Source organism: Pangasianodon hypophthalmus, chromosome 29 (assembly GCF_027358585.1).
Source record: "Pangasianodon hypophthalmus isolate fPanHyp1 chromosome 29, fPanHyp1.pri, whole genome shotgun sequence".
NCBI classification, from domain to species: Eukaryota; Metazoa; Chordata; class Actinopteri; order Siluriformes; family Pangasiidae; genus Pangasianodon; species Pangasianodon hypophthalmus.
Genome location: NC_069738.1, coordinates 10,173,913 through 10,193,477, shown reverse-complemented (window position 1 = coordinate 10,193,477; position 19,565 = coordinate 10,173,913). Strand labels below are relative to the sequence as shown.

Here is a 19,565-nt window from a genome sequence, read left to right as displayed (position 1 = left end):
CAAGAGCATTAGTGAGATCAGGCGCTGATGTTGGTGAGGAGGTCTGGGGTTCAGTCGGTGTTAAAGTTCATCCCAAAGGAGTTCAGTGGGGTTGAGGTCAGGGCTCTGTGCAGGACACTCGAGATCTTCCACTCCAACCTTCACACACCATGTCTTCATGGAGCTCGCTTTGTGCACAGGGGCATTGTGATGCTGGAACAGGTTTGTGCCTCTTAGTTCCAGTGAAGGGAAATTATAATCCTACAGCATACAGCAACAGTTTGAGGAAGAACCTCATATGGTGCTGATGGTCAGGTGTCCACGTACTTTTAGCCATATAGTGTATCTGGCTCTACAATGCCCAGCAGATGTTCTCTCTCTCTCTCTCTCTCTCTCTCTCTCTCTCTCTCTCTCTCTCTCTCTCTCTCTCTCTCCTGCATTTTCACTCCGTACAGAAAGGCGGCGACGTGCGCACGCTACAAGCTTTGAAACGCTTTAGTTTGTTCGAGGTGACGTCACTTCCTGGAACCGCGTCCGGAGGCTGAAAGGACTGTGTGCGGTTGTGTGCGGTGTTACACAAAAGAAACAGAAGCAAACAAACGCTTGTCTGCTTTCATTTGCTTAAAGGTAAGATTTCCTTATATTTACTGATAAGAACTGTATGGATTTTTTTGTGAAATGAGTTACAACTGTTTTGCGCCTAGAAATGTCTAGAATGTTGCTTACTAGCCTCAGCAGAAACCCTTGTGCGCGTACATACAGGGTTTTACGGTACCCATCATAACGCTGTTTACATACACTCTATTATTAATTACTGTACATTGCATCTTCAAAGAATAAAATGTTCATTTTGTGTAAGTTTGTTTAAAAAAAACAATCAATTTTATGTAGATTTAATATGCAGAACAATGAACAGTTCTGTCATTTACAATAATTAGACAATGTATGAACTGAAATGAGTTTACTCCGGAAAAGTTTGAAAATATGCAAATAAAATGCATTTTAAGGTTGGTTTTAAAAGTTATTTTCAATAAGTAGACATTTTAACGTTTCTAATGTCTACACTGAGGAAAAAAAAAGAACAGCAACTGTCTTTCCCCTTCTGGTGGTTACCGAAAAACCCTGTATATACGCGCACTTCATTTTCAATCCTACAGTTATATAAATATAGCTAATTTGTTTTCACTTTTAGACAGTACTGTTCTCTTGAGCCAAGATGTCGTACATGCTTCCTCACCTCCACAATGGCTGGCAGGTGGACCAGGCCATTTTATCTGAAGAGGACCGTGTGCTTGTCATTCGATTTGGCCACGACTGGGACCCTACATGCATGAAAATGGATGAAGTTTTGTACAGCATTGCTGAAAAGGTCTTTAGATGCACTTTGTACACTGTGATTTATCAGATCTTTCAGCTTTGTGATCTGAGGTTCACTTTATACTCAGACCTGAGAACCTCTGGTGCATTTAAAGGAAAAGTCCAATATATGGAATACAATATATTTGTGATGTGCTTAGTGAGGGTGGTGCTAATTTGTTGGTTGGTGCGGTATTTTTGTTGTTCCAGTGGACTGTGCCAAAGTCATGGGGAACATTACTTGTGCAGAGACAATGGAGTTTAATAGGAAAAAAAAAATCAGCAATCTCAAACTTTAGGGGAACAGGCATGTTTCGATGTTAGCTCCTAAAACAGAAAAAAAGCAAGTACTTTTTTTTATCACTCACCATTTTCCTTATTCAAGAGAAATCCAAGCTAGTGGAGCCTGCAAACAGTGGGCTCCATATATACTAGAATGCAATGCAATGCAATCAGGATTGACGAGCACAAAGGTGTTGATGACGGTATTAGCATAAAAGTTTTGGAAGACTAAACAGACTAAATGACTAAAGCGCTGCTGCATCGCTCTCTTTAGGTAGAGATGATGCAAGGGCTAAATTCCACTGCACCACAATCAGCAGGTAGTCAAACGGGATTGTGGGTAATGTAGGAAACTTATCAATTCTCACTTGTGCTGGAGGGAAAATAGAGCAACATGTTGATTAAAAATGTTATCTCATAGTTTCATTACAGAATAAATCTTTTGAGATCATTAATTTGTAATTTAATAATAAATACTAATATGCATAGCATTCAGGGTGGATTTTTCCTTTAAGGAATAAGGTAGTGATTCCTTCAGAGTTTACTTTATCCAGCCAAACAGGTAATTGCTACATAATCAAATATATCAGTGAGCAATATTAAGGTTGATCTTAATCAAAAAGAAAAAAATGAATATATTCTAAGTGTTGGAAATTTGATGGATACTGCTGTTTTCCTTAGTAGGGCTGCATATGCAACAAGGCTTAAGAAATCTACTTGAATTCCAAGTTGCTTTGTTGATAAATTTAGTGAGATTCCCACAAACAGATTAACACATCCATATAACCTGCAGTAGTCAAGTGAGTGTGATGGATTTTTTTGATTTTATGTAGAGTTTATATACTTAAATATGTATATACTTTTAGTTCAAGTTATGCAACACACTGCAAGGTGACTGCAATATATGTGTGGAAAAATTATTTTTGCTTCAGGCTCTTTCATTTGAAGCTGATCTGTTTTTCTGTGAACCCACAGGTCAAGAATTTTGCTGTGATTTACCTGGTGGATATCACTGAAGTGCCAGATTTCAACAAGATGTACGAACTGTACGACCCCTGCACAGTCATGTTCTTCTTCAGGTATGTTTAAGAAAAAGACTCTATCTGAGATTGCAGTCTGATGTGGTTTAATATAATGGCTCATAATAAAAATAAGTAAGTAAGTAAATAAATAAATGTGGCATGTCTTCCTAAATTTGCGCTATTAATTTCTCAAGCAAAGGCTGCAGCTGCATAAAAATTCTTTTAAACCATTTATAACGTTAGGATCAGGGTTTATGTTAAAAAACACTATATAACAGAACATGTACAAATATGTACTTGAATAACAGACACTTGGGCTTCAAATATTTTAAAAACTGCCAGCCACCACGGCTGCAGGGTCAGTCAGAGGTAAAGCTGTAACTTTAAGCGTTCTGCCACAGGAAAGTCTTCAGGACAGAGGACTTTATTAACTTTAAGAGAGTAAAATAGAGGCTGATGACTATTACAGGAACTAACTTGTCTCATGTAAGTTAAATGTAACTATAAATTTTACCATTATTATTGTTTCGAATGGTGTTAAAGGTTATAAAATCTTTCTAATGAAATGGTAAGCTACATTATATGGCCAAATGTGTGCGGACACCTGACCATATGAGGTTCTTCCGTAAACTGTTCCCACAAAGTTAGAAGCACACAATTGTATAGAATGTCTATGTATGCTGTAGGATTATAATTTCCCTTCACTGGAACTAAGAGGCCCAAACCTGTTCCAGCATCACAATGCCCCTGTGCACAAAGCGAGCTCCATGAAGACATGGTGTGTGAAGGTTGGAGTGGAAGAACTCGAGTGTCCTGCACAGAGCCCTGACCTCAACCCCACTGAACACCTTTGGGATGAACTGGAACACCACCTACTTGCCTGACTTCACCAATGCTCTTGTGGCTGAATGAGCACAAATCCCCACAGCCACACTCCAAAATCTAGTGGAAGGCCTTCCCAGAAGAGTGCAAAGGAGAACTAAATCTGGAATGGGATCTTCAACAAGCACATTTGGGTGTGATGGTCAGGTGTCCACAAACTTTGTGATATATTTGAGTCAGCAAGCCATACATATATAAATCCATGCTGACTCCTAAAGCCTAGCATGAAGTTTAGCATAGACAAGTAACTTTGGCCACATGCACTCATGGGTGGAGCACTTGTAGCGTTTCCTTGTGAGTCTGACAGTATATTGTTCGACTTTAATTACAATATTGGCACAGATATTATTACAATATCTGGCTCAGGATCTGTAGGACAGGATGGTCAGCTATGAGATTGCTGGCTTACGAGCATTTTGTCTGAGATGATTTAATGGATCTGTTGTAAAATGTCACTTCTGATATAGTTAACCGTTATTTCTACAGGAACAAGCACATCATGATCGACTTGGGCACAGGTAACAATAACAAGATCAACTGGACGATGGAGGACAAACAGGAGATGATCGACATTATTGAGACCGTCTACAGGGGAGCACGCAAAGGAAGAGGTCTTGTGGTGTCCCCCAAAGACTACTCAACCAAATACAGATACTAACTTTATATATATTTTTCTTACTTGAAACATATTATCCAGTTTATTCAGTGACATTAATCTGGATGGACGCCTCACTGGGACAGTTTGTTTATTCATATGGACACAGCACTGACCTGCCCTTGTGTTAATAACTTTTTTTTCCCCCTATTTAAGGAAGTTTTTCGTAATTTTCATCTATGATCAGGAAAACGTGTGACCCGTGTCAATTTATTGTCATATTTTTTTCAATGTTGTGAATAAATGTTTTACGAGAAACTGTTTGAGGTCATTTTCAAATGTTACTCTGTTTGCATTGTGGGTAAGAAAAGGAAACTCGACTGAGTCAATCCTGCCCCTCATATTTACACAGCATGTTTAGTAATATTTTTTAAAACTTTACATTAAGTCAGTTATATCTTGTTACATCTTAGTTAAATCAGACGGCTGCCCTTGTCATCACTTTGAGTAAATATTAGGGGCATTTTACACTGGAATGAATGAATGAATGCATTCGGATATAATTTACTCTTGCTCGGCACTACGGCTATCACAGATAAAAAGAATTTAACAATTTGTAATAACAAGTAAGAATCTACAGGTGATTATTATTTTTTTAAACAGTTCTGTGAGATTTTCAACAAAGCTTTCTCCTTTCACCTCTTAATTGATCAACTTGGTCATTCCTGATTATGCGTGTGTAAACCTCATCATTAGAAAAATAAATAGAGAAACTTATACAGGGACTCATATGTCCCACCAACGGATTAAGAAATATGTGTTGTTGTTGATATGATATTTTCTGTAAGGAGACATTTATTTGTCATTCTTGGAACGAGTCTCCAGTTAGAGCTGGGAAAAAAATCTTCATGCAAAGTTGTGTTTTTTTGTCTTTTTAACATGAAGAGAGAATATAAGGAGACTGGTGTGGGAACAAAAGCTGTATAAATGGGTAAAATGCTTAAAAAAACCCTTCTCGTGCTTTAATAAGTACAAAATTGTAAGCGTAGACAAACTGCTGTGGTATAAGAGGAATAAAACACATTGAGATGTGCTGTTATTGTAAATGTTTAGCCTTGGGATGATCACAGTCATAACAGCATAGATACATAAATGTTGCCAGTAAGTTTTAACGTTTTATATAGTGGTATGTATTTAGTTGTTTCATACAACACTTCAACATGGAATCATGTGATTTCTATAGTCAATGATGGACTGTTTTAGACAAGGCTAGTTCACAAGTCCAATCAGTGGCCACTTCATTAGGTATATGTTCTTTATAGCTACTGTACTGGTGATGTTTATCAGGTAAAACTGCTGTATAGTAGGTCACTTTATTGCATACAGTTTCTGAGTGTATATCAAGTGTATTCCTAATTCATCAGTTACATTCTACCCTGTCCATCATTGAAAAGGGAAGACCATTGACCGGATATTATTTGAATGGTGGACCTATAGGAGGATGGCATTGAAATGGTCATGGCAGTGTGTGTGGCGCTTGATACGAGTGTATTAGGTATACAGTGTTGTGTTGAGAATGCTCTGCTAACCAATAATATTTAGGCCTTGTGGCTTAAAAATATTCACTGTTGAGCTTGGAATGGTTAAACTGTTTATTTTTCCATTCTGTATAATATTAGATTTAATCAGAACTTCAAAACACATTACATTTTCTCAGCTGCAGTCTAAAATGATCCTCTATAACTGGGTAGTTAACCTCCACACCGATAGGGGGAGACATTGTACAACATTATCTAACACTTAAATGCAAAAAAAATAATAATTTCACAAGCTCAATTACAAGTGCTTTATTATTGAATATATGTGTATATGAAGTGGGTATAACATTAGTATATTTTTAGTATATAAGTGTGTATAACATATAACATACTAAATGTAGTGCACTTTAATTGGCAGTAAACGCTTAAGGAGTCAGCCATGTAAAGAATAGAGAATAGGTGTGTTCACTTTGATATATACTTGGTGCATATTTGGGTTGTTTTTCTTTCTTTCTTTCTTTCTTTTCCATAATGGCTGTTAACCCCTCAGCTATCCATGCAACACATAACTATTTTTTTTTTTCAACATATCCGAATATATACATATATATTTGTTTGAATTTTGTTTTTGTGTGTCATGGTAGTATTTCTGCAAAAAGAAGTCTCAACCAGGTCATTAAGAAGTAGTATTGTATTATAATTGTATTGTTTTTATATCCTGTATTGGATAATAGAAACTTAATTTTGCAATAAAATAATTTTTTTTGATGAGATATAACAGCCATAGCTTTTGTGAGGAGCACATAGAAACATCTGATCATCTATTCTTTCAGTGTAGTTTTGTTAAAACTTTTTGAGAAGACATATCTAAATGGCTAGAGACAAAATGTATATTTAAAAAAACTGAAATAATAAGCAATCATCATGTTTGATATGTTAATGGAAGAATGGAAGGGGGTTGGGGGTTCGATTCCCGCTTCTGCCCTGAGTGTGTGCAGTTTGCATGTTCTCCCGGTGCTTTGAGGGTTTCCTCCGGGTACTCCAGTTTCCTTCCCCAGTCCAAAGACATGCGTTGTAGGCTGATTGGCATTTCCAAACTGTCCGTAGTGAGTGAATGGGTGTGTGAGAGTGTGTGATTGTGCCCTGTGATGGGTTGGCACCCCGTCCAGAGTGTCCCCTGCCCTTTCCCCCCCGAGTCCCCTGGGATAGACTCCAGGCTCCCCGCGACCCTGTGTAGGATAAGCGGTACAGAAAACGGATGGATGGCTGTTAATGGAAGACACAATGGTCTTCACAAAAATGTCTTGTTAACAATTGTTTCTATGTCAGTTGTTTTTTATACACAAGTCAAAATATGTGAAGTCCTATTCTTGGTTTAGACTGAAAAAATTGCTTACTTAGCTCACTTAGCTAACTTACTGTTGCTCACTCATAATAATGAAAAGTTAAAATTCCAAAAATCTCATCTTTGTTTTATGTTTTTAAAACTATAAATGATGCCTGATTTGTAGAGTTTATGCTTTTTGCTATGAGGATGCTGTTTTGCCATGTTTGTAAAATATTTCCTCTTCATTAATAATAATAAGAAGAAGAAGAAGAAGAAGAAGAAGCGGAGGGGGTTGTATTTCTGCGCAGCACTTTACATTAGTGAACACACCTCCAGAGATCAGCTGACTCCGAGTGCAGCTGCGGGGAAAGACGCCACTGTCACAGCAACCTCATGAACAGCGCGAGCTCTTTATTTTAAATCGCAGCAGTTATTATTATTACTATTATTATTTTTTAAATTAACATAACGCAGTATGGTTTATTAAAGTGACGCCTCTAATCAAAGTGACGGTATGTACATCTAAAGAAGTATCAGCACTCAGATCTTTGCAGGTAAAGGGATGTTTGAGTAAGGTTTACTTTAGTATTTATATTTCTTTAAACTCCATTTAAATGTGTAAGAGGTGTAAGTGAACACTAGGCATGTCCTGGTCTGTGCTGTGGGGAATTGGCTTTAATGTAAATATAATGAGGTACAGTGAGCACACATGCAGTCCTGGTGATCAGGAAACTCGTGACTGCTGTTTGAGGAATTAAATGGGGGAAATGTGAAACATAAAGGCAGAGAGATCTTCCTAAATTCTTCTTACAAGTTAAACAGCAACAGAGACACATGGCATCAGCATCAGCCATCCATCCACTGCAAGCCCTTTTCTTTCTATTATTATTAATCTATTAATCTATTATTAAAAAAGGAACAGTTCTGCTCCATTGATTTACTCTTTTTTCCCCCCCACCATCTTATGGCAGGTTTAAATTGGTTTGGACTAAAAAAGGAAATAAAACACTTCAGGATGTGGTGTTACAGGAAACGAATCACTGAAGATGTGATGTGAGCCGTTACCACCTCGAAGATTATTTTAAAAGAACAAAACATTCCAAAGTGTTTTATTCCTCTTATACCACCTCGATTTGCCAAGAATTCTGATTTCTGATTTATTTCTGAGAGCAACAGGGACACAGTGGCGTAAAGAATCAGCCATCAGTCCACTGCAAACCCTCTCCAGTGAAATTTAAACCATTTCATACGTGTTATAGATTCAGTGGTGAAATTATTATTGTTATTATTAAAAAAGGAACAATTCTGCTTCACTGATTTACTCTTTTTTTCCCACCATCTTATGGCAGGTTTAAACTGGGTTGGACTAAAATTTCTCTCTAATGCAATTAAGTAAGGAAATAAAACACTTCAGGACGTGGTGTTACAGGAAATGAATCACTGAAGATGTGGTGTGTGAGACATTACCACCTCGAAGATTATTCTCCAAGAACAACACGTTCCAAAGTTATTTATTCCTCTTATACCACCTCAATTTGCCAAAAATTCCAATTTCTGATTTATTAATGAACATCACGACATATTTCTCTATGATGTTACATAGTTTTCCTTTGCACTTCTACTTACATTTAATGTTAAAGTCTGTGAAACAAGTTAGTTCCTAGTATCACTTGTGTTACAAACAGCTGTTGCCTCACCATCCTCCATCGCTTTTCCCTCTGTATTCGAATTAATAATAAAAAGTCATGTGACAGTGACAGAGAAACTGCGAAACGCAAAAAAAGGTCTCCGTTCTATGTTGTCACTGGAGACTCCTTCCATATCTGTTAAACAAAACATCTCCAAATTTCACTATATCACTGATTATATGTTTCTACTTGATAAAATATAGCATGTTTTAGGGAAAGTACTGAAATATCGCAAATGGAAATATCGCGAAGGGTGATAACTGAATGATTTTAATACTTTCGTAAAATTTAAGAAAAAAAGTCAGAAATTTAGGGCGAGACAGCTTTCTTTTCCTCAGAAGAACATGAAACATGTATGTCGGTTATATCATTTTCAGTTTTTAAATATATAAATATATATATATAAATATAATTCAAATTGATTTTACACACTTATAGCATTATTGTATCGCATATCTCATTATTTAACAAGTTATCGCATATCGCATTTTTCTTCAGTATCGTTCAGTTTGAATCTGTTTATTATTATGTTTAGATTCTGTGAGTCCCTGTGAAATAAATGTTACTACTGTGCTTCCTGCTGTTCTAGAAAATTAATCAACACCTTCTGGCCAATTCAAACATGATCGATACAAACATTTTGATTTGGTGCAGTAACTTACATGAAAGCTAGAAGCCAGATTTATGAAGTTCTGCTTTCTATCTTCTGTACATGTCCAGTTGAATGTATAGTGGCTTGGTGTACTGTCTGAAGAGGAGTCATGGCAGAGTTCTGGTTGATATCCGCTCCCGGTGAGAAGATGTGTCAGCAGACATGGGAGAGGATGAATGCAGCCACCACTCGCACCAACAATCTGTCCACCAACCACAAGTTCTCTATTCCAGACCTCAAGGTGAAGCGAGCTCTGTTTCATGTCACGTTGTGTTTGAAATACTTTGAGGGAAGCTTGCACACAGTGATATTTTGTCCTAAACTTGTGTGTTCCTGAACAGGTAGGAACCCTGGATGTGCTTGTAGGTCTGTCAGATGAGCTCGCCAAACTGGACTCATTTGTGGAAAGGTTTGACTTTTATTTACAGCTACAGAGAAAAAGCATACAAATTTTTTTATCACTTTAAGACAATAAGATTGTTATTTTTATTCTCTTAGTGTGGTGAAGAAAGTAGCCCACTACATGGCTGACGTTTTAGAGGATAGTAGAGATAAAGTCCTGGAAAATCTTTTAGCCAACGGAGGTAAGTGCGTGCACTATAACAGGGGAGGTCACACACTCAAATACTGTTCGGGCCACATCTGTATATTTGTGAATTTTTGAAGTGACATAAACTAAGCTAATTTTTTTTTCATGTATTATTATCATTTATCATCATTTAACACCAATAACTTTGGCTCTGAAAGTGGAATTGGTCAATTTTAGGTCAATTTTTACACCTGCGCATTTATGCAGTTATCCAATCAGCCAATCATGGTGCAGCAGCACAATGCATAAAATCATGCAGATACATGATACATCAAAAGCTTCAGTTAGTTCACATCAAACATCAGAATGGGGGAAAAGTGTGATCTCAGTCACTTTAACCGTGGCATGGCTGTTGGTACCAGATGGGCCGGTTTGAGTATTTCAGAAACTGCTGAGCTCCTGGGATTTTCACACAAAACAGTCTCTAGAGTTTATACAGAATGGTGCAAAAAACAAAAAACACTGAGTGAAGAGTGAAGATGACAGTCTTCAAGTTTCAGTGAGTGAATTATATACTTCCTGTCAGCTCAGACCCGTCTGCATGAAGCTCTTGACCTGTATCTGCAAGATTTTATGCATTGTCCTGCTGCCACATGATTGGCTGATTGGATAACTGCATGAATGAATAGGTGTAGATGTTCCTATTAAAGTGGACGGTGAGTGTATATTAGGGATTGCATAGAGTAATCAATTAATACGTTCATTAATTGCTGCTATGAGGTTATCAACTAGTCAGGCCTGTTGAAAAAACAGTGAGGCAGGTTGTAATAAAAATCATATATCACTGTATGGAGTGTACTGCACTCAGCAGGTTTTGCTTTAACTATGAAAAAGACTACTAGTCAACTTTTTGTTTTTAGTTAGGCTTAGTGGTAGACTGGTAAAAAGGAATAGTCATACAACCGCTTATATAATCCATCTATACACTGAACTAAGTGATTTTATTTTTATGCAGTTGATTTGGTGACCTACATCACAAGGTTCCAGTGGGATATGGCCAAGTATCCAATCAAACAGTCCCTGAAGAATATCTCAGAAATCATCTCGAAGGTGAGGCATAGGCCAACTTTTTACTACCGGACAGCCCTACTTGTTAAAAAAACAGGATTTTTTTCTGAGCTGGCCAAAAGTAATTATTGAAACCGTGTGTGTGTGTGTGTGTGTGTGTCACGGCTTAAATATACAAGTAGCACACTGACATTGGGCCTCATTTATCAAGCTGGATGTGAACAGATTTATTCATAAATTGTTTGTTACATAAGAAATTTGGTATTCATGAAAATCCTGTAATTTCAGGGGAAAAAAAGTTCATATCCTACTCTTGCTCTTGATTGTGTGTAAATTTATGCATAAGAAGACTAACTAATGTAAACCTCAGTTGATCAGCTTCAAATCATATCAACTGGGATGAGTTCCTGCACCTTTATATACTGATTACGCTGTCACAATTAAATAGCTTAATTTCAATTACACACACAAATTTCATGAATATTTTGTCAAACATAGTCATTTCATGTTAAAGGCATTACCTAAAGAAATATTAAATATGAAAAAAGAATTAAAGTATTTAAGCAAAGATAAATCCGTAACTTAAGACGAATAACACCAGACATTCAATCAGGAATGCTGCTGTATAAAAGCATGGGCTCAGGTAGTGTGTAAATCGGTTCCGTTTGCTAAGGCATACTTTTTTAATGCTGTGCAACACTTTATTTAGAGCCACCACTCAGTGACCGATAAGTGACCGATCTGGTATGTCTCAAGCTGCAATGTGCCATATAATCCCTCATGTGCCATCGTCAGTCTTACTATCACACTCACATGCCTTCCTGCTTTTCCAAAATCATGGAGGGTGCATTTGTGCATTCTGGCCAAAAGTCACCGAGACACTTTGAATTATGGAAAAAAAAAACCCAAAAAAGTGGTTTCCCAGCGTGATGTCCTTGGTGTCCACGATCATCTGGCTACAGTAGTAGTTTTTTGTTTGTTTGTTTTTCCTGTCAATTCACATCTAATTCACCTTTTCTGTAATTTGGCTCCAGAGTTTGGCCTTTTCAAGGGGTTGTTACGTTGTTAAATAATATATACTGAATTTGTATTGGCATAGACATGAGTCAAAATAACTTTCACTTCCAATTCTGAGAAAGTCTTTTTATATTTTCTTGCTGTTTACTTCTCAATTCAGCGCTGTGAACTTTGCCTTTTATGGAGTTTTGTGGGTGTTGCCAAATGCAAATCACCTGCGCTGTACACACACCTGGTAATTTGCAGGTGATTCATAAACATATGAAAAAAAAAATCAGCTTTTGTTTCTGAAACCTTTATAAATCCAGGGGAAATCTGTAGGTCAGTTTGGCTTACACAAACATTTACACACAACTTTACTAAAAGATTGCTATATCAGGCCCAGTGCATGTTAGATCTAGGAGAGATGGGATTTTGGTTCAGCTCCAGAACCGAAGACAATTAAGGAAGCAGAAACCGAACTTGCAAACATTTGTTATAGGTTAAATCCTACTGTGGTTTGGTACGTTTTTATCATAAGATAGCACTTTTAACATATTCCTTTCTACTAACTTTTTTTTTTTTTTTTTTATACAGCAAGTGACTCAGATAGATAATGATCTGAAAGCCAGAGCTTCAGCTTACAATAATATAAAAGGCAACCTGCAGAACCTGGAGAGAAAGAATGCGTAAGTGAAAGTTTAACATTTTACCACTCTATCGTAATATCACAAATGTTTATAGCTGATGTTGCATCTCATCAACTATACAACATAAAGCTTTTGAGTGATGCCATGACTGGGTGCCGTTTGTGTCCCACTGATAAAGTGGTAAAGGTAAAAGACATGTAAACACAGGTAAACAACCTATATGTATATTTCAGATAAACCTTATTAAAACCTATCTAGAGTACACATGCAGGGTTAATGTGTGTATCCATTTAACATTTCAGTCTTTCATTATAGGTTATAAAAATGTACATTTTAGGTCCACAACATTCATTTAACCCTTTGAACACATTCATCATTATGAAATATTTCCACAAGTCAAATTTCCGAAAGATCATGGGAAGAAGAAAAATACATTTTCATTCTATTTTCTTTATTCTCAATGATACTGACTGATGAGGTCACTTTGAAAGTATAAACCTGTTACCCAAATTAAAAATAGTAAATAAATAATTTAAATTTTTTTTTTCATGGATGCTAGGTAACCGCATTTTGTGTTTTTGTGAATTCAATGCTAAAATAAAAACAAGCAAAAAAATCTCAACCCTGTTACTTAAGAGCAAAATGCAGCCATTGTCAACATAGAAACTGTATAAGGTGAGATTCATGCTTGAGATGAATTAACATGTTTTGAATGCATGTATCTTTAGATTCAGTGTTGATAAAAATGATTAAACACATAACAAGTGTGTGGAATCTCATTATTATAATGCATTTATTTCCCGCTATTCATCCCAAAGCTGGTATGATAACATTTTGTATTCACTAGGGGGAGTCTTCAGACAAGGAGTTTGGCTGACCTTGTGAAGAAAGAGGATTTCGTGCTGGACTCGGAATATCTTACTACTCTGCTTGTAGTCGTTCCAAAGTAAGATTTATGGCTTGAATTATTTACTCTAATTTTTGTAGATCAGTGGTTGCCATCTTCACTAAGCAATAATTTATCCCAAATGCTAGTGTTTAAAGGGCATGAAACAGATATTGAGAAGAAGATGCCATTTGAAACAGTGTACATAGATACTGAGAGACAAAAAAAGTCTGAAGGAAAGCAAACATTATAACCAGCAAGTGATAATAGTTGCCTAAATCAACATGCAGAGCTGAACCTGACAGATGGTGCAGGTAGATCCAACAAACCTCTAGCAATTATGTTACTGATAAGTGTTATAGAACTGATAACACTCACAGCTAATGTTACATATTAGTTGATCTTAGTTGCTTGCAGCCATTTCTCAATGTTACATTTGATATGTTTGAAGTGCATTATGGGAATTATCAACCGTTGCTTAACCACAGAGATTAAATCATATGTTTTTCACCAACGGATTCCAGTTTCTTAACATTACTGACGGATCCGTGTAAGTTGCGTTCATTTGTTTTTCATTTCAAATTTAAATGTGAAAACTAGGAAGCACCTTTTCATTTTATTACCTATTTATTTTATTTTACACACTAAAATTAGGATTTTTTTTTTTTTTTTTGCAAAAAATATTTAAATACGAAATTGTAAAAACTTCTTTTTAATTGTTTCTATGTGTTTCACCAAACAAAATTTATCAAATACTCAAGAGTACAAATATGAAAAAGCGCTTCTCAGACGCTTCACCTGGAAGTACTAGTTGGTTATTCTCAGGGTTTTATACTCTGTAACTTTTCATAAAAGTTATGATAAAAAGCACATAGTGTGCATTAGGCAGTAACACAAAACTTTAATCTATCCTTTTTTGCTACTAGCGACTCAGTAATTGCTGATGCACATCTAGGATATTCAAGCTCATTCATTAATTTTGTGAATGAAATGAATTTTTTTTTTTAATGAATCTGAAATGGTGAATTAAAAATCAAATGAAAAATTTCAGAGGTTTTTGTGAATATTGTAAATATTATTTTGAATTTTAACCATCTATGGTGGTTTTTTAAATGAAAAAGAATGAATGCAATGCGCACGGTCTAGCAAGTATGCAAACTAGACGTGGCTTCTCAGTCATTGATGGAATAAGATGGTAGTATATTAATGTTTTTATCCATGTTACTTTTCAGTAAAAAAAAAAAAAAAAAAAAAAAAAAAAAAGATTTCTTAGCATGTAGCATCTCTAGAATTCTAGATGTTGCTAGTCTTGATGTTGCTAACATACTGAGATTTAAATGCCCTATACAGTGGTTATGCCTGTTATAATATTGTAAATATTCACTCACACAGAACAAGTTATGCTGACTGGGAGAAGTCGTATGAAACCCTCTCTGAAATGGTGGTTCCACGATCTTCAAAGTAAGTAATATCCAAGGATGAATGTTCCAAATTTATCCATTAAAACGTGGATTTTATGAATAAAACATGGATAATATCTCAAGGAGATATTAAACTAACCCATAAAAAACATTGATATGCACTTAAAGGAAAAATCCACCCTGAAAGACTTGCATACAAGTCTTCATTAATTAAAATGAAACTTTAAAAGGAAATTCTGAGTTGACTTGTTTAGTTGAAACTTCTTTCCTTGAAACTTTGGGCTATTTTCACTTTGGTTAACGATCCATGATGACCCACAATGCCCTTCATCTACCTGCTGATAGCTCTTAATCTTCTAAACATGCTTAATCTATACGATGACTGATGCAGTAGCACTGGTTTATCACCCAGACGTCAAACAAGTTAGTTTGTTTAATCATGACACATTTGGGAAATCTGATTTAATAAGGTTAGATGTCAAGTGCACACACACACACACACACTCACATACCCATTCACTCACTACGGACAATTAAGAAATGCCAATCAGCTTACAACGCATGTCTTTGGACTGAGGGAGGAAACTACCGAACCCTTGGAGAACATGCAAACTCCACGTACATAGGGCGGGAATCGAACCCCCAACCCTGGAGGTGCGAGGCAAACAGTTTATTTCAGCTGGATAGGTTTCTAGTTTACTCACTATAATTCCAGTTTCAACCTGTTTACTAGGGTTATTAGCACAATGCGAGGTACGACTCACCCAAAAGGCTCAACAGAGGTCTGCAGTGGTTCTGTCATGCTTCTCAGAAAGTAAATGGACTCTCTTTTGTGCTAAGTTTCTAAAAATACAAATCGATTTCCTGTAAAATAAATAGAGTCAGGGTCACTGATGCATTGTGCTATCATTCCTGCTTCTTTCAGTAATTAATAACAAAACCTTTTTGATGTATGTTAGTAAAGAATGATGTAATATTGTTTGAGAAATATGATTTAAAATAAAATATGATAAACACAGTGCACTCTGAATTTTGGAACTATTGTGCTCTTCCAGTGGCTTGGGAAACTGCACTCGAAATTAACCAAGCTGTCTTCCAAACTCATGTGTACTTTCTACATCGGTCACTTAGAAACAGATAGGTTGACCTGGGTGATCAGTGGAGCCGGTGTCTATGGAAACCAATTAAACTCCTCCCTCTGTGTGGTCATGGTGACAAACACAGGCACAAGGACCTTAGCCCTATGCTCACACACACACACACACACACACACACACCTGTTATCTTCCCAGCTGTTTGGAAAAACTGAAAAGAAATTGTCGTCTTTAGAAACAGAGTCTGTCCAATTCAACAAAACTCACATTTTATATTTTTATTCCTTTTTCCATATTTTGCCTTCTTGTCTTTTGCTCAGTTTTTGTGATGTAATGATCACAGATGCTATGTTTTGATGCTATGACATCATCACTGTCATCTTACTTAGAATTAATTTAAATTTTTATGTAAGATTTATTACATTCATTAAGTTCTTGACATCACTGTCTGGTCGATGATGTAATCATGAATTATGAACCTGATTTCATTCTTTTACATCTTGATATGATGGGCATACAATCTCAAACGTTTAACCCCTTCCTTCTCTCATAGTCTGCTTTTTGAAGACCAGGACAGTGGGCTCTTCAGCGTCACTCTCTTTCAAAAGGCGATAGATGACTTCAGACTCAAGGCCAGGGAAAATAAGTGAGTATCTCAAGAGCTATCTTACTTTTGGCTAGAAGTTGTAATATAGCATTTGTAAAGATATTCAGTGGTTTAATAATCCAACTGATTTGTTGATTCAGTGAGTCAAAGCTAATTCCATATTCCATGACTTCATATTTCAGCTTGCATTCATGCTTGTGCATAAAACCTGAAAGTAATTCCTAAACATTGCAAATCATTTACACCAAGCTGAGGTGGAAAGATTGTCATGTTGATAAAAACTATGAAAAGGTGTTAAAGATAATTTGCCGTTCTTTACGCCAGGTTCGTTGTGCGTGACTTCCAGTACAACGAAGATGAGCTGAAGGCCAACAAAGAGGAGATGACTCGGCTCTCTACAGACAAGAAAAAGCAGTTTGTATGATGCCGTACTACTCATTACTTAATCGTATGTGTATGATGATATTTGTAAAAATTGGTGCTAAATTAAAGAAAAAAAACAATATAATGTGTTAGTAAGCCATCAGAAGGGCTTCGGTTTGCCTTAATGTAGGTGTTGCAAGTCTCTGGATCTGTACTGGACATCGTTCTTCTAAAAAATGTTCCCTCAAATGGTGATTTGATGATGGTGTCTAAATGTAAATCACGTATGTGTTCAGTCGAGTTGAGCTCTGGTGACTCTGAAGGCCATAGCATATGATACACACCATATTCGTCTTCATTAAACCATTTAGTGAGCCCTCGTACCCTGTCTATGGGGGCAGGTTCGTCCTGGGAGAGATCACTCCCATCAGGATAGCGATATTTCCTCACAGAACAAAGGTGATCAGTCAGAAGAACTTTGTATTGATTTGCAGTGACGCTTCCCTCTAAATGAACCCAAACCATGCTGAGAAGAAATTTCCAAATACTGTAACAGAGACTCAGTTTTTCCTTTAATTTGTTGTCTATTTGTGTATATGAATGGAAAATATTGCAAAATTTGAACAGATTATATTGCAATATATGGTAGTATATTTTATCCATGTTACTTCTTCGTATATGGGACACATACTGTAAAATTATGCATTCAGTCTGCTGAGCTCCTGTTGTTCTCTGCCCTTATTCTGCCCTTGTTATTCTACTGAATCTGTAGTTTTGCACATTCCTCTTGCCCACACTTGGAGCTGTATTTATCTGTATACAGAGCCCTGGATTCCTAGAAGCCCAATATTTCCATGCATTGTATGAACTGGCTAAAATCACATGACCGTAAAGGAGCGTTAGTGTCTAATGTAATAGGTTGCACTTGTTTTTTGCTTTGCTTTTTAAATTTTTAAATTTTTTTTATTTTTATAAGCCAAATTGTGAGTGTTGTAGTAAGGGAATAAACCTGCCCTTGTATTTCCACAGGGCCCACTGGTACGATGGTTGAAGGTGAATTTTAGTGAAGCATTCATCGCATGGATCCACATCAAGGCTCTCCGGGTTTTTACCGAATCAGTTTTGAGGTATAATGATGATGTTGTGTTGGTTCACTTAATATTGCATCATGTTTTGATGAATATAAAATCCAATAGTAGTTCCTCTTGTCTATAGGTATGGATTGCCAGTCAACTTCCAGGCTATGCTTTTGCAACCCAATAAGAAAAACATGAAGAAGCTGCGTGAGGTCCTCCATGAGCTTTACAAGCATCTGGACAGCAGTGCTGTAATTATTGATGTGAGTCAGCACTAATGTAACTTTGTACTCCATTGTTGAAAATGACACATTCTCACTAACATCTCTTTCCCTTAGGCCTCTATGGACATCCCTGGTCTGAACCTGAGCCAGCAGGAATATTACCCCTATGTTTATTACAAGATTGACTGCAGTCTTCTTGATTTTAAATAAAGCCACACCATCATGTTTTAATTCACAGAACTGGGAATTTCATGTTCAGGGGAATGATTCCGAGCTTTTGAGCTAAGTGTGATTTTTTTCCATATTTACTTTGATATTTGGGGTTTAATTTAGTAATTTTATACAAGAGTATAAGGTTTATTGTGGAGATTGGTGCTATCAATATTAAAGTCTTAAAACTGTGTCTATGTTGCAACTTTGATTGACTCTTATCTAAGTGATGCATGTCTTTTTAAATGCCACATTGCCAACTCGGCTTTAACACTGGCAGCAATTTTTGAAAACCCATTTTTGAAACCACGTTTCAAACAGACAGTTAAACAGAGAATTGTATTAAGTTTTGAAACTTTCTTAAGGTTTAGGAAATAACTAAATGGACTCAACTGTAGTAAAAGTGCAATTACTGTGGATAAAAAAAATCTGTTGGATCAAAAATACTAAACCATTCCCTTAATTCATTAATCATATTTTCTCTTTGTTCACTGTACCTTTCCTTCCATCTATCTCATAGTCAAATGATAATTATTGAGTCCAGAGTTTTGGCCATGTTCTTGCTTATGTGTTGTGTTTCATTACATACTCATTTTTACACTGGAAAAATCTCAGCATTAGCATTAATGCCATGTGTTTTGTCTAACCCTAACCCACAGAATTCCACAATTCTCTATAAAGGTGCTATTTTGGTCAGGCTTTAAGTCATCGTATGGCCAATTGTGATTCCTGCTTTATCCACACACAGATGTATGTTTATAGAGTTAGTAATTGTGGTTGTGTTTCATTTTGTTGTTGGGAGACTTACTGTATTTGTCATTTTTGAGATTTGAATGAAAATGTGCTTGATAATTATAATGTGTTTTAGTGAAATACCAATAAATGTGTATAAACAATCTATTTTCAGTTTTTTTCCCCACGCCATGGGCGGCTGATACGATAAAAACATCACATCATGGTACTTAATGACATTAATACATTAAACAATATATAACTGGTACAAACTAACAGTTAAGAATGATACTGTCGTATAAGACCTACAAACTGAAATGAATTATTTAACAAGAAAAATGCAGGGATAAAGAAACTTTTGGTACAAAAATAAGTCAGCTAGATGTCA

At 36.3% G+C, this 19,565-nt stretch overlaps 2 protein-coding genes across 3 annotated transcripts; both read left to right on the top strand.

Moving 5' to 3' along the window:
• The first annotated feature begins 465 nt into the window (after window positions 1-465).
• txnl4a (thioredoxin-like 4A) lies at window positions 466-4,434 on the top strand. Its single transcript, XM_026942147.3, has 4 exons — window positions 466-606; window positions 1,172-1,348; window positions 2,593-2,696; window positions 4,008-4,434. Exons 2-4 carry the CDS (start codon window positions 1,196-1,198, stop codon window positions 4,177-4,179), a joined length of 429 nt encoding a protein of 142 aa, XP_026797948.1. The 5' UTR covers window positions 466-606; window positions 1,172-1,195; the 3' UTR covers window positions 4,180-4,434.
• Window positions 4,435-7,313: 2,879 nt separating this feature from the next.
• atp6v1c1b (ATPase H+ transporting V1 subunit C1b) lies at window positions 7,314-19,341 on the top strand. Of its 2 annotated transcripts, none has more exons than XM_026942185.3 (13): window positions 7,314-7,493; window positions 9,390-9,562; window positions 9,663-9,730; window positions 9,820-9,905; window positions 10,866-10,960; window positions 12,512-12,603; window positions 13,412-13,510; window positions 14,843-14,911; window positions 16,519-16,611; window positions 16,897-16,990; window positions 17,965-18,062; window positions 18,151-18,274; window positions 18,350-19,341. In XM_026942185.3, the coding sequence occupies exons 2-13, from the start codon at window positions 9,431-9,433 to the stop codon at window positions 18,443-18,445; spliced, it is 1,146 nt and encodes a 381-aa protein (XP_026797986.2). In that variant the 5' UTR covers window positions 7,314-7,493; window positions 9,390-9,430; the 3' UTR covers window positions 18,446-19,341. The 2 variants fall into 2 exon arrangements, with proteins under 2 accessions (XP_026797986.2, XP_026797985.2); XM_026942184.3 differs by having other exon boundaries at window positions 7,315-7,535.
• The last annotated feature ends 224 nt before the right edge of the window (window positions 19,342-19,565 follow it).